The following is a 14,885-nucleotide window of genomic DNA, read 5'->3' as shown; positions in this document are numbered from 1 at the left end:
TTGGACTCTCACCTCTAGACCATCCACAGTGGGCTTTCTGATTCCCCGTGACATACTGAGCTTACTCCCTCACAGCATTAGCTGTGCAAACACCTTCTGCTTCGGCTAGTGCGTGCTGTCGGTTTGAAGGTATCTTGTGCTTTTTTTTGCGGGATGCCTGATGCTGAAGTCCTCTACAACTCAATGAATCGTGTTCAAGATGAGCAACGACAATATGAAATGACAATAATTTATGTGTGAATCAGCGCTTATGTGATCATTTAAGACAAAAAAAAAAAAAAAAGAGAAAACTGCAACTGTGTAGCAAAATGGCAGAAGGCACTGTGGGCTGATGCGCTAACATTTTAATCCGCTGACAAACAACGGTTGGGTTTTAGCTGTTTGTCTATAGGTTTGAAGCTACATTTCCGAAAGGGAACTTCCTGCTTGGCAGTCCGAGCAGACTCTCAGCCATCATTCAATACCATCAGGGGATGCGATCAATTCGTTCCGCGGCCAAAACATACAGCCGGAGTCATAAAGCACCAATTTCAGTGACAGGGAGAACAAGGAGTGCGACAGCAGATACTGCAGTCCCCTGAAGAAACACAACTCAGCATTGTGGAAGAAGTTGAAGAGTCAAGATCACACAAACTAACAAAAAGGTCACTGGGACAGACTAAATTCATAGACTGGTTGTATGTTCTTCTAAATTCTAGAAGCGATGGAGGCTATTTAACCAATGTGCTTTGAAAAATATGTAGTGTAAATGTAATTTGGCGGAATGATGTTGGTTTAAACAGAGAAAGGGAGAAACTCCAAATACGAACAGCGTGCAGAGACCGCAAGCGCTTACAACCCTTGGATTTAAGAGGCTGTAGCATCTAAATCTACTGCTGCCTTGATGTCTAAAGGGTGGAAACTACAAGCTATCAAAGATTGGGACGGTATAGAAAGACTTCAAAAATGATAGGAAAGGGAGTTTTAGAGACCATCTACTGCTGAACTGAAGGACTCCAGAAAAATAAAGCACCGCCGACAAGGAACCGGACAGAATGATGCCGAAGGTGATTGAAAAGTGTAAGTCAACTTACCCCGCATCTAAAAACCCCCCCTCTCTCCATCCGCCCATGTCTCACGTGCTTTACCTCCCCACCCCCTTCCAGCACTGCTACAAGCCACTCACTCAGAGGCAAAGTGAGCCATCTTAGATGTGCAATCAAAGGTAGCTTTTGATAAGCACCTCTGACTGGCATGCCGGGCGATCACAAGGTCACGGAGCTCTACTTCAACCTGCAGAGAGCCGCACGCTGCTCGGGCAACACATCAATTACCGCGAGCAACAAAGGATGAACTATAACAACACAATAACCTGCTCAGTCTGGGCCCTGAGAGGGCAGCGGAGATGCTGTTCAGATAAGTGTTTCAATACTGAACTATAAGGAGAGAAGGAGGGAAGTGGATGAGGTTGGGAGGGTGTGCATGTTGTCTTCCCGGGCCCACAGCAGCATCCAGAGAGCAGGCTTGGCAGCCATCCATGTGTCCCTTGGCATTAGCGCTGCAGTCACATTACATTTCCCCTCTCCACTGGATCGCTGTGTGCCCAGCAGAAGCTCCCATCCAAGACATGTCGTGTCCACTTTAGACTTAAGGCTCACTGGCTCAAGCTTACCCACAGCTAACAAACCGGAGCAGACTGCTGAGTACATAATTGTGTAAATAATTCAGGTTGTCCGTGAATGAATGAGTTACGGTGCATGAATGTGTTGAGCTGCTGATGAGCGTATATGCATGTTATTTTCTGTACTGTAAACTGCAAACACTGAGTGCGCTTGACTGAAAAGGGGAAGAAATTACGGCTCCTAGACTACAGTACGGTATCTGCGTCAGTAGTTCCTACCCACACACACACGATCACACCCATTTGCAAATACATACTCATATAGCCAAAGCTCACAGTCTTATACAAGCTCTACCCATGCACCCCAAGTGAGTGAGCGTGAATTTGATCCACACTGTAATTTACACTTCCTAAGCAATCATGAGAATTAACGTTGTTATTAATAATCTCAATCACAATATTGTTTCATTATTTCTGAACCACTTGAGAAAACAAAACTCACCACATAATTAGTATGTGTATGATATATTTCTTATTCTCCCCCCTTTTTTATTATACTGTTTATACAATTTCCTACTATTATTTATTATTGTTATGTTTTACTTGAAACTCTGGCACAACAATTTCCTTCCGGATAAATAAAGTTGTTCTTATTTTTTTTCTTATTCGTATAGATATGGACATGGATATTGAAATTGTTGAATAATATCAATATCAATGGATATTGAAAGAAAAGAAATCCACACTACCTGTATGTATCCTTATAAGTATATTTGACTAGGTCAAGACGCATCTAGAACTATATACACCTTGATAGCGAATTTCAGTAAAATTTCTTCAACGTTGATAGCGAGTCACACTGAGATCCACGTGTGCCACAAACTCCCCATGCTGATCCTGCCAATTAATTTCATGAATGACTAACTCATGTTTGGTAACAAACCCCTGGTGGCTCTAAGCTTACCTCACTAGCCCCCGCCCTCCCAGCCCCAGAGGAGTGGCACGGCTAGGAATAGTCGGGCAATAATGGATTCCAAAGCTCTGTCCATATAATGCATAGGATGGGAAAATAATTACAGATTTGTGGCTGAAGATTAAGCCAGTTTTCATTCCAAAACCGTTGCATTTGCAAGGCAGGGATGCATTAATGCATTTACGCTCGCTGCATTCAAATGATTGGAGTGTATTTGCTGCAGCATCCTTGAACGGAAGAACGCCCGTGCCGTTATACACAGTAGACCGTAAAGCACGCGCTGGAATCAAGCACACAAGCACAATATCTCTCAGAGGATGGACGGAGGTGGGGAACATTTTGGGCGACATAGAGAGAGAGAGAGAGAGAGAGAGAGGGAGAGACGGGGCCATGTTGTCGAAAATGTTGATTAGTTTTTGCATGTGTGGAGATAGATTGCCTGCCATCTTGTCATTATTTCTCTGGCACCCCCAGTGAGAGGGCATGGAGATGGACTTCGGCAGGCAAGGCGTAATTAAACTTCCACAGTCAGGTCATGTGCTGTTAAACGCTTTGCCACCATTTCTCATTATTTAACAGTGTAGTCTGAATGATATGCTGTCACTGGACAAATTAATTGGTATTTGGTGAGGGCAGTGTGGCAACATTGTCTCCTACATGTGTCACGGGCTCTCCGGGTTCATGAGATGGCTGCGTATTATCTGACCCTGATTAAAGACATAACATAAGTTGAGTCCAAAACGAGTCCGAGTTATCACAAAACTCCCGAGCGCTCGTAGAGTATGTCATTTCAGTTTTCCGACCCCGCTGACCTTCAAATGCATACTACTTAATTTCGACTACAGCAAGTAGTGTTTTCTTAATTTGGCTTTGCCCTACATCGAAGAGACAGCTTGTGATGTGAATTAAAGGAAAAGTCTTGCATAAACCATGAAGAAGAATTTTAAGTGAGGTGACACGTGCTGCAAAACGTAACGCTGGAAGCTTACGAGGAACTAATAGCCGAGCCAAAATAGCATTATCCAAATGCTGTCGGTTGACACTCGGACAGTCAAACCAAGGCCGATGTCTTGATGTGCTAATGTATACAATTATTGGAAAAAAAAAAAAACAACTAAAGAAGCTTTTATAAAAACTCCTCGAGAGCATGTGTGCAAAAGGTGACCTTTGAGTTAATTTTTCCGGTGTAGCGACAGCATATCTTACCCCCGAAGTAGGAGCCATCCGAAAGCTTGGTCTCTTTGCTGCCTTTGGTGAGGACACTGACGACCCCGTGCTGTATGAAATACATCTTCTTTCCGATGGTGCCCTCCCTGATGATGTAATCCCCCGGCTGGAACACCTCAAATTTCAGCTTTGTGAGCATGGAGGTGACAAAATTGGGGTCGGCGTTGGCGAACAGCGGCATCGAAGCGACCAGTTTTCGACAGTTGAAGTTGATGATTTCCTGCGTGAGAACAACCGAGACAGAACAGCGGAGGAGAGCTATTTTTTTTTTTAACAGAAATGCATTGACCTGTCACAGTTTAAGATAAGAAGAATATTACGGTAATGACAGAAATCTGTCAGCCCGCGTAGACGTTTACTTTTTCCTCCTCCGAGATCCTCTCAGTTTTACCGTTGTTAGGATTTGGCCTCGAGGAAAAAGAACCTTTTTCCCACCGCGTGCTTGCATAATGTCGGAGAATGTGTGCTGAAGTGAGGGAAATGTCAAGCAATACGGAGGCTTCTGAATGCTACGGCAGATTCAAAAAACACGGAGACACTCATCCTACCTCTCGCAGCGGCTCGTTCAGCTCTCCCAGGATGCTCTCCTCGTCAAACATCTTCCCCTGGTAACGATGCTCATAGTAGTCGTGGATTCTCTGCCTCATATCTGCCGGCAGCTTGTGGAATGACATGTACTGCTCCACCTGTTTGTACTGCGGGGACATAGAAACACAACAATCAGGTTACTCAAAGGCCAAAGTGCCGGAGAGCTGATACACAGCCACAGGGAACAGCTGGAAGTGAGGTCAGACAAACAAGAAATGGAGCTGAATGTATACGGGAGAGGAAAGGTTCTTGCTGGTTCAAGCCAACACATCTGTGCTCTAACAGGCTTTGAGCCCTGCTTTTAAGATGTCCTCATCTTTGTTCAAATTAATAATTAAAATTCTACGCTCCCCGTTAAGTCGAATATTTCATTTATAGGCAGAGTGTGACGTACAGCCATTGCTTCGGATTATTACTGACAAGACATATTCTGTTAAATGCCATTTGGTACTGATGAAGTCGCCCTGTGGTGCCCGACGGTTAGTTAACTGAAATAAAACCGGTTGGAGAAGGTGTTGCCATATTCAAAACATTACCGGCTGGTTGATATGACGAGGGATGGATTAGATCATTGGTGAATCTGAAGTTGAGGCCAGAAGGGGCGTTGGTCTCTTTTATAATTATATTAGTTTATTTCAAAAGGGGACAATGTAATTTCATAAAACACATGAATAAAACATGAGTAAAAAAGCCAGAATTAGCCGAAGAGGCTATAATTCAGCTGTAGTCCCCCGGCCATGATGTCAAAAATAGCAATAAAATGGACAAAGACATACATTGTTGGATACAACAGCAACAGAAATATAACAAATAAAATATAATATTTACCAAATATACAGTGAGAGGTCAAATGGACGATGAGGGAGGACAGGCTTTAGTGTGTGCATGTAAATGTGTTCACCAGCCATTCTCGTAAATGTTTCTGAAATGTTTTTTTAAAATGGTTGTTGTTCCACAGAAGCTTCACAGAATCACTACACTTCAGCCCAAACTAACCGGTGAAGCCACTTTGGGATGCAGATGAAAACAAATAACATGAGGATTGAAAAGATAGATTGTCATGTGACCTTCTAAGCACTTTTCCCGCACAGCTGGCAGACACTTGTGGTTTCACTCCATCTTAAATACCGATAACGCTCCTCAAGGTTTGGTTACTGAGGAGTTTACACATTTTATCACATCATGTCCAGCAGAACATGTGACCAATGAAAGGAGAAGAGAGGGGTGGCCTCTGAGGCATTTTAATGATTTTAATCAGGAATTTTGTTGTTTTTTTTTTTCTCCTCTACCATATCACATCCACCAGTCATTAGATATTTATGAAGTAGATTCCGCATCTTATTAAATACACGCAGGGGGTCTTTGACCGTAGCACTTTTAAACACCGCGTGGTGTGTTTTCATTGTGGAGAATGTTTAGTCATGCTCTTATCACCCCCTTCCACCTTGTACCTTTGCGGCTTATCATGGATTTCCACTGAAAACAGTGTTACTCTTATATCAAGTCTGACTTGTGATTTTAAGCCAGCCTTTTTAGCCGTGAGTACAGCTTACACTCTATTTCCAAGGTCGGGTCACAAACATCTCTATATCTCTTAAACAATATATCTGACTTATTGTATTGTTTGCAAATCTTGTTTGCAAATCTGTAGTGAATTCATTTCCGAGGATTTTAGTTTTCAACGCAAATAAATGTTGTCTTCGTCTATCACTGCGTTAACTTGTGTGTTTCTCTCTCTAATAATATTTGGAGGCTGCGATGCAAACGGTGTGCAAGAGAAGGAATGTAAAGAATGGGGGCCGTCGACTGCAAATTCAGATCGGGCCTTTGAACTCAAGATAGAATTAGTAAAAGACAAAAAAAACGGGAAAAAAAAACAACCAAAGATAAAAGAGGAAGCTGTAGTACGACCGACATTGTCGGCGTATTTGCTCGTGTATGGTTTTGCTTTCTTATGCTTTGAACCTAGACGCGGGTGATTCAATCCGTTAAAATTCTTCAAATATAAAGTTTAAAGAGAAAGTCATCGTTGTAATCTGAAAAAAATAAAAAGATTAAAAAAAAAAAGAAAAATCACCCGATATATTTAAAAAAAAAAAAAAAAATCACTGGGAAAGGACAAACACACACTAGTCTGATCGTCCGGCGATGGCCTGGCCGCATGAGTGTATGTTGTAAGTAAAAGGTCGAAACACCCGAGGAGGTTGAGGCACACCGCCGAGGATGTGTCAGAAGATGATAGGTCATTGCCCAGACTCGTATAAATCACTATTGCACTGTTGCAGAAGGCCTTCCACGAGCGCAAAGATATCACTCCCCATGTTTCAATCATTTAAACGTTCCCTGTTGATAACGCGTATATTTATCCATGTGAGAGCAGGGTTGTAATTAGTAACAATCAAACCCGTGTGGTTCATCACACACCTTAAACACATATCGGTGTAAGGGAGTGTGTGTTACCCCGTCTTTTGTTTGTTAAACAAAAGTATTAAGTGCGTGGCAGCTCTTCATCGATTCCGAGGAGAAGGAAGCGGCGATGCAGATCAGAGAGCCTCTCTAAGAGCCTCTGAGGAATAATAACAAGTAATATCCTTGACCCTTAGCAGAAGAAGAAAAAAAACCAAAAGGAAGAAAGGTAAAAAAAAAAATAATTAACCATTCATAGAGCAACACTGGAGGTTCTCTTTGATCACCATTTCTACGCTGACAATCGTCTTGCCCTTCAATGACGTGTCTGACCTCAGATGTTTCCCAGTGTGTTATCCGGCTCCACTACAGTACCCTAGTCGCCGCTAATCTTAGCAGCGATCTTCAAAAGGCCAATTTCGTGGAAATATAGCTCAGTAAATAAGGACAGCTGTCTCGGTGCGAGTCAGGTTGTTTTTTTTGCAGGCAGAAAAGCTGTTACACTTCCCAAAAACCACGGGATGCGAAGTAAGTAGAAGCGATAATTATTTGCGGTTAAATCCTGTAACATAAACCCCGCGTGCTCAGTAATGTATGACCATGCAAGAATGTTTTCCGATAAGGATGCTATTATGCTTGCATCGGCCCAAATCTGTTCTAAACTGTTTTTTTTTTTTTTATTTTGTCCAGCACTCTTCCTTCGTTCATCATTGTCTGACAGTTGCCTTTTGAGTCAATACAGAAAAAGGCCTGGTGTGAGGAGGGTGTTAATATCCACGTTGCAGAGCCCCTGAGGTTTAAAATCATCTGAATGATATATAAAATAAATTATTTTGGATTGCGCCGCCAAAGACTTTTGTAAACATGCATAATAACATAGACAAAAAAAATGCATCATCAAATGCAATAGGTAACACGAAGTCATTTTCCTACTTGCCAAAATTAATAAAATTGTAAGTGTAAAATCATTTCACATCCTAGGGACGTAACATGAACTAGTACTGTAAAATCAAACATTAAGCGAACAAAGAACGAGATATGAAAAGAAGCTTTTAGATAAACGGTTTCTGTGCATCTGTGGGGAGATGGATTCTGTCATGGGGTATGGCTTCGGGTTTTTTATCCCACCAATCCCTCTGGTATAAAATTCAGCGTTTACCGATCTGATGATGAAACCAAATCCTTTCACGGATCTGGAAAGCACAAGGAAACAGTCACATATGTCTAGCTCGTCCCTCATTGGCTGCTTCGCGGCAGAGATGGCCTGCTTGCATGTGATGTCAGGCTGAAGATGACAAGTGTAACCTACATTCTGCATCTGCAACAGTCTTTACGTCTCCTGCATTAGAAATGCCGCGGCATGTTGCCCTCTTTCAAAGGCACCGGTTAGCATCTCCTTCAAGATATATTTTGCTTTTATATTTATGAATAAAGGGGGGAAAAAAAAATGTACACTGTCATCAAACATCTATTGCATCCATTTATCCTCAGCTTTTCATGTTGCCATTGGATTTCCCAGTTTAAATGGACATTAGTCAACTTAATGCGAGATAATGTCCCGTTGCTTTTATATTATGATGAGTACAAGTGTATACGGTATCTCAGTCATTTCATACACTGTATATTAATCACAGCGGAGTCTCGGCGGAGGAGCTGAACGGCGGGGGAGGCGGGGGCTCTCCCGATGCTGCGATGAGCTGATAATACTCACTTTGACAGGAAATTATCTTATTGCTGCACAGCTGCCATCGCACTGTCACCGGGAAGATTCTCGCTCTGCTGCTGAATTGAGTCAACGCTTACGAAATCTGCTCACTCAAATATAAAGCGGGTGAAAAAAAAAATATCAGGTGAGGACTGCGGTATTGTGGGTGAGTGGACACACTTGTCGTCAGTATTAGGGAAGTAATGTTCCTTTTTAAGTCTCACAAAACACTGTGGTAAAATAACTTTCAGGCTGTTATATTGTAAAAAAAAAATACTCAAAAGAAACATTTTTCTTTTACAAAAGAAAAAAAAAACTACCAAAAAGTGTGGAGTAAAAAAAGCAGTGGTTGCAGATTAAATTCTTTGTCAGATGTATTTGAAACGTGAAATGTCTATCTGAAGCTTATTTCAGAATTTATCTATAATATATTATACTTTTCCCCGAATGCAGTCGGTCAGCTTACTTAGCATTAAAATTAAAAGAGAGCACAATTTGATAAATGTTTTATTTTATTTTCCCGAAATGGCAACTTGTTTTGGACAAATACAATGAAACATAATTTAATCCCACTTTTTGGCACATTTTAGCCTGCTCAAGTGCAAAAATCATGGTGAGGGAAGCTGACAAATGGAGCCTCTTGACATTTTGTCAGTGTATTGTGTACCTTGGTATTTCATTTGTTTTCCCTTTTTTTGCAAATTGCACCTTTGTCCAATTGAACTCTCAATTCAAGGATTTATCCTTCATGAATGACAATTATCCCGGCTTTCCGATCTGGACTGCGGATGTAATGTTTTGAGTTCAGCGAGTGGGGCGAGCGGGGCAGAGGTCATTTAAGCGGAGGACGAATTCAGTGAACTGCTGAATTTATCTTTTTGATCAACTTCAGTGAGACGCTTAGAAGCGGCTTTTACGAGCCATGTCTCGCCGTTTCTTATTGTTGTGTTATATTTGTGCGAGGATGCAACTGACGGTGGTCGACCCAAATGCAGAGGAGGCAGGCCAGATCTGAGGAGGCCGAGGGGAATTGGGCGGCAGATGATGATCAGCACCATAACACAGGAAAACAAAACAGAACGGCGAACTGAAGGATCCAGCAAAGGAAGACTACATGTGGGAACAAGCAGGGTGTTGATTGAACTGCGAAGACTGATTAATAACCAGACACAAATAAATGGCAGGAAACACAAAACAGAAAATAATAATAATTTTAAAAATTGGCCTTCAAGATATAGCACAAATTTACAGATTTTCTCTATATTTTGTATCAGGACGGGGCGTTTGCAAACCAGGGCTCAAGTCATTTCTTTTTTCTTTTTTTTACCCCATGATTTACCGAGAAAAAAACGTTTTATTATCAGTAAATACATGACAAATGCTATGTTTTTGTACTGACAGGAGACCTGGCTCTGCAACGTCTGAAATGCATAAGTATTATACCACAGAATTCTTTGTTCGGTGAGCCCGTTACCCTTGTCTCGCCGTTGCCATCATCAGATTCTTTCCCACTGAACTGTACTATTGCATTTCACAAATCCCTCTCTTCTTTTCCCGGTTCTAATCTTCCTCCATATTAGCATCCTTTGGTCTGTTTTCTGTTTGTATTTCCACCCCTCTTTCATTGTGACTTGCTTTTTCCTTACTGCCTTCCCATCTCTGTCGTGCAGCTCTCCGAAGAGATGAAAAATTCCAACAAATAAAATGGTATGAATAATAATGATGAATAATCCATTTCCTAAAAGAGATGCCAGCCACTTAATTATACTTTCTCACCATTTCATATTCCAACTGCACTCTGTCACCTTCTCACTAAGACTCCACTGTACGGTCATACATGAAGTAAGTATAACTGAAGTTTTGCATATTTTTGCATTTTGTTTTAATTGCACTGTCTTCATAAGGGATCGATATTGCACCGGCTAAATGTGAATTCCACTAAATGACTGGCTCTTTTTTAAATCACATAATATCAGCAATACTCAGTGTCTATAGGTCGTGAGGAAATATGTGCTTTTACCCTGAGGGTTTGGAATACCCCACGACACGCATCTGATTACCAGCAGAGAAGTCACGCATGGTGAAAGCCAGCAGAAAACACTGAATACTAAAAATCAATATGTCGGATAAAAATGACAGACAGGTCACCTTCACAGTTTCAAGGCAAATTAGTCCTAAGCTGAGAGATCACAAACAACATCCTGTTCCTGGATGTGAAATGAGAATATGCGGCAATGAAAACATGTGCGTGAACATTGCCGAAGCGGCAGGATGCCTTTCCTTAACATGAAATATACAGTGCATTACCATTGAAGGACCTTTTACAGGGCTTGTGATTATAATTGTAAAAAAGGGTGCATTTCATGCAGCCCATCGGTGAACATCAATAGACTTTGACTTAGTGGTTAAAGCTGTGCGGCAGAGAGAAAAGAGACATGGTTTACATGGCTTTCATCAGACCGGCCCTGACTAATGAGAGGAACACTGCGATAACTGCAGAGCAGAAACAGACTTAAGGTCCCCGACTCGTAGACAGCTGCGTCTTCAGGTCGACACGACAGATCACACCAGGTCATTGCTATTGATGGCTGAGACAAACATTGTTTGATTTAATTAAAAAAAAAAAAAAAAAAAAACAATGATGGGGATTACCCGGGGATGCATAATAGAGTGATTTATTTTTAACATCAAACACCAGATGGGAAAAGTTTATGATATGGGAATTTGCCTGCATCCAACAAAAAAAAAAGGTCTTGTGTTAACTTTAATTATTTTAGATCTGTACAAGAAATCCTAGATATTCAATATAACCTTGGCTGTGAACATTTGTTGGCGTTGCATATTACTCTGGTAGAGATATTTCGTAGTGTAACATGCTGTCTTTGTACAATTACAAAATTGACACAAAAAAGCAAAAAAATTGTAACCATGGATGGATTCTCTGCTGCATCCGTCAGTTTAGCAAAAGAAGTAAAAGAAATACCCACGTTTGTCACTTATACCCTGATGTTGCTGGGTCAGCCTCTCTAAAGCCGGTCTTAGTCACTTTGCTGTTTGCAGGATCACGGCACAGTGACGAGACTGCCATAAGCTTCTCGATTCAGCCATTTTACATTTCCTTGGATGTGTTATAGCGGCAGTGAGGAAGTTAAAAAGCTTATATGGTGAATTGAACTTACAGTCAGATAGAGGATGCAAGCAAACATTTGTAGTAACAAAAGATTGAAGACTAAAGACTGCAGGATAAAAATAAAATAGAGATAAAATAAAATAAAATAAAAATAAAAATAAAAATAAAAATAAAAATAAAAATAAAAATAAAAATAAAAATAAAAAATAAAATAAAATAAAACAACAGAAATGAAACCCTTTGGAAATGACCTGATTAACTGTCTGCATTTTAACCGTTTGGTCCAATAACGTTTTAAAAGTCAAGAAGAGCCGCGAGGAGAAATCATCTTGTCACTCAATTAGCCGAGAGCATAATCAGACCTTAGCGGAGAATCTTCCCATTGGTTCTGCGGAAGCACAACTTGGAAGACTAAAACCCCAAGTCTCGAGACTGAATGCATCAAGTGCCACTAAGAAGCTTTTGATTCAAATGAATGGAGGCTGGATTCTTTTGTGAACCAAAGTGATGGCATCGTAGACTTGGAGACTGTTCCTACGACAATAAACCAAACCGTGAAGACATGGCTGGCAAGTAGGACAGTTCCAGGTAAACTATTAAGCCTGACATACAAATACACATATATGACGTGATAGTATTAATCTACTATCAAACTCCTCTCTTCCTAGAAAGAGATGGACAGCTAGTGCAAATATATCTTCCCGCGGATGACTATTAACTATTTCCAAGGGTCCTGATTGCAGGATTGAAGTGAGGGAAAGAAATATCTCGAGAGCCTCTTTCCCCAAATACTCAGCTTTAGGCCCCTTATTAACAATTCTCCAAAGAGGCATGTTTAATTGCCAAGTGTTAATTAGAGATCTAAATGGGAGGAGCAGCAGCCCTGCCCCACTGCCAATTCCTTCCAAAGCCATTGGGGACTGGCATGCCACAACATGCTACTCACTACAGATCCCTCCTGACCATCCTTGATTTCAGCATCAACAAACAGAACCATTTGCCTGTCCTGTGTCCAAAAACATTAATCATATACTGGTAGAAATCTGAGAACCAAAAAAGATCAGGGTCCACATGGTAACTAAGACAGACAAATGAGCAAAAAAAAAAAAAGAAAATGAAGAATATCCACAGCTGAAGACAAGCCACAACTCACGTGGAGCTAAAGTTGTCATACGATCCTGCAGGTAGGGTCAAACGTGCAGCTATCTTATGAACCACAATGAAAAAACATGTAATTCTCCTTGTTTGATGATGGTTCTCAACATACCCAAGGCAATGGGGGGAGCAATCCTTAAGGGAGTTTAGCAGGTGCTTAATCCATGGTTTACACAATGATGTACTCGCGTAGTTACTGGAACAGGAGTTCAATGTGGAGGTGAGAGAGCACAGCAGCTTTGAGAATACTATAATAACGTCTAATAGTACATGTGAAAATATACCTGAGTAAATTAGTCAATATTTAGGTGGAAAATGTTTTTTTTTTGGTTGTAAAGAAAATTAATGATTTTTTTTTTTTTTTCTAACGCTACAAAATTGAGCAGACACTGGGGAACTTCGGCTTACACTGACACAATGTAATTATGTAATTATACTATACTATAATAACATACACTATGTTATTTTAAAGTAGGTCCACAGTCCTCGGCTGTTCAGAACTGAAAAACCATAACGTCCAAATGAAAAAAAATGGCAAGGATGGAATGCAATAGACAAACCTCAAAAAAAAAAAAAAAGAAAAAAAAAACTCTTTACTATTTATTCTGCATCTGTTTACACACAACAAAGGGCACGCAATAAGCATGCATTGATAAAAGAGTGAAAATTAATCTAATAAAGATATTTTTTCATCTCTGTGGGTGCCACTCTCCAACCCTTGTGTGATTGCTTGGCTCTCTACTTTGTGTAACAGTTAATAGGCTGCCTGATTCCCATTTAAGAGCTCATTTAAGTATGCTTGCTAACTTCTGACAGCCCAGGCATTTATCTCATGGTGCCATATTGTAATAGAATTCTATTCAGAAGAGATTATACCCCGGCTTTCTGATGATAATTTTCACCATCTTTGAGAAAAGACCTTTCCCCCTCCCACCCCCACTTTGCGTTTTCCCGGGTCTACAGTTCTGGGATGCCTTCATAGACTGATTTTTTCTTTTTTTTTATTCATTTTTTTTTCATCACGGTCCCCGAGAGATGTTTCATTTGTTTTCTTGCCAGAATTGAACTGTTACCTCAACATCTCATCATTGCCATACAGTCAAACATATCATGTTCACTGCTTATATTACAGCTCATTTCCAGAATTTCAATAGAGCCTGTTTCTCATTTAGAACCAGCATGAGGTAGTTACATATGGCATTGGTGACGTGCCATTGATTCACATTGATTGTGCATTTCTTTCATTGATTGAACAGAGACCTGCAGTCCGTATCTGGCCTCTGTTCCTCCATGACACCAGTGGGAATTAGCTTGTGTTATTGTTGAATCCTTGTTTACCTACGGCGGCTCAGGTCAAACCCTATGCCAGACAGGACCTTCCTGAATTGATTACTTGTGTTGATCCTCATACGGCATCAACCCCCACAAAGACGTTGGCATTTTTAGTGTTTGGATGATAACATCCAAAAAATAAAACATAAAATGTAAGGCAGACATGCTGCCCATATTTTATATATCCTGGACTGTAATCTGCAAGGTCAGTTATGAGGATGAAGAGCTGAATCTTGTTTAGATGAGCGGCTGTGCGGGACGAACCGTCGCCATCAAACCTGAACGCAGCATTGACTGTTGATGACTTTCTAATTTGAATCAATTTGTGATCTAGTTGCAGAGAACCGTTGCATCGCAGATGTATAAATATCCATGCAATTTGCATCAGCCACGGCACGGAATCTGCGTTGACCCGACACAGAATTACGAACCAGACATAAAACTACCAGAGTTCCCTACTTGTGTGCTGATCACGGTACTAGCCGAACACAGAAAAGCAGAGAGAAGTCCCTTGAAGGCAGGCTCGGTTGTCAAACAACCGGGGCCGGGGCCGGGGCCGATCACAAAACTGTTTTGAGTCTCCGAAAGAAGTAGCCCTAATGAGAACAATGGGTAGCTACAGTACAGCAATGCAGAAAAACTCCTATCTGGCTCCCGCAGCCAGATGAACACGCAGCGACAGTGCATGCAGAGTGTGCCTTATCACCGAGGCATGTGTAAAGATAAATGGTAGAATCCACTCTCTTAAAAATTAATTGCATTCTGCAGT

The 14,885-nt window shown here is 41.1% G+C and overlaps 1 protein-coding gene across 1 annotated transcript in view; it reads right to left on the bottom strand.

Annotated features, from left to right (window-relative positions):
- hcn4 (hyperpolarization activated cyclic nucleotide-gated potassium channel 4) overlaps positions 1-14,885 on the bottom strand; it is a 72,460-nt gene that overhangs the window by 17,029 nt on the left and 40,546 nt on the right. Inside the window, exons 5-6 of the mRNA XM_086174998.1 lie at positions 4,349-4,495; positions 3,780-4,020 (exon numbers count right to left, since the gene is read on the bottom strand). Of these exons, the coding sequence (XP_086031124.1) occupies positions 3,780-4,020; positions 4,349-4,495 (388 nt within the window). The remainder of the gene's footprint in view (positions 1-3,779; positions 4,021-4,348; positions 4,496-14,885) is intronic.

The sequence above is a fragment of the Fistularia commersonii genome, chromosome 27 (genome assembly GCF_037954325.1).
Source record: "Fistularia commersonii isolate RoL2024-O1a breed Wild chromosome 27, RoL_Fcom_v1.0, whole genome shotgun sequence".
NCBI classification, from domain to species: domain Eukaryota; kingdom Metazoa; phylum Chordata; class Actinopteri; order Syngnathiformes; family Fistulariidae; genus Fistularia; species Fistularia commersonii.
This window is presented reverse-complemented; position numbering and strand designations above follow the sequence as displayed.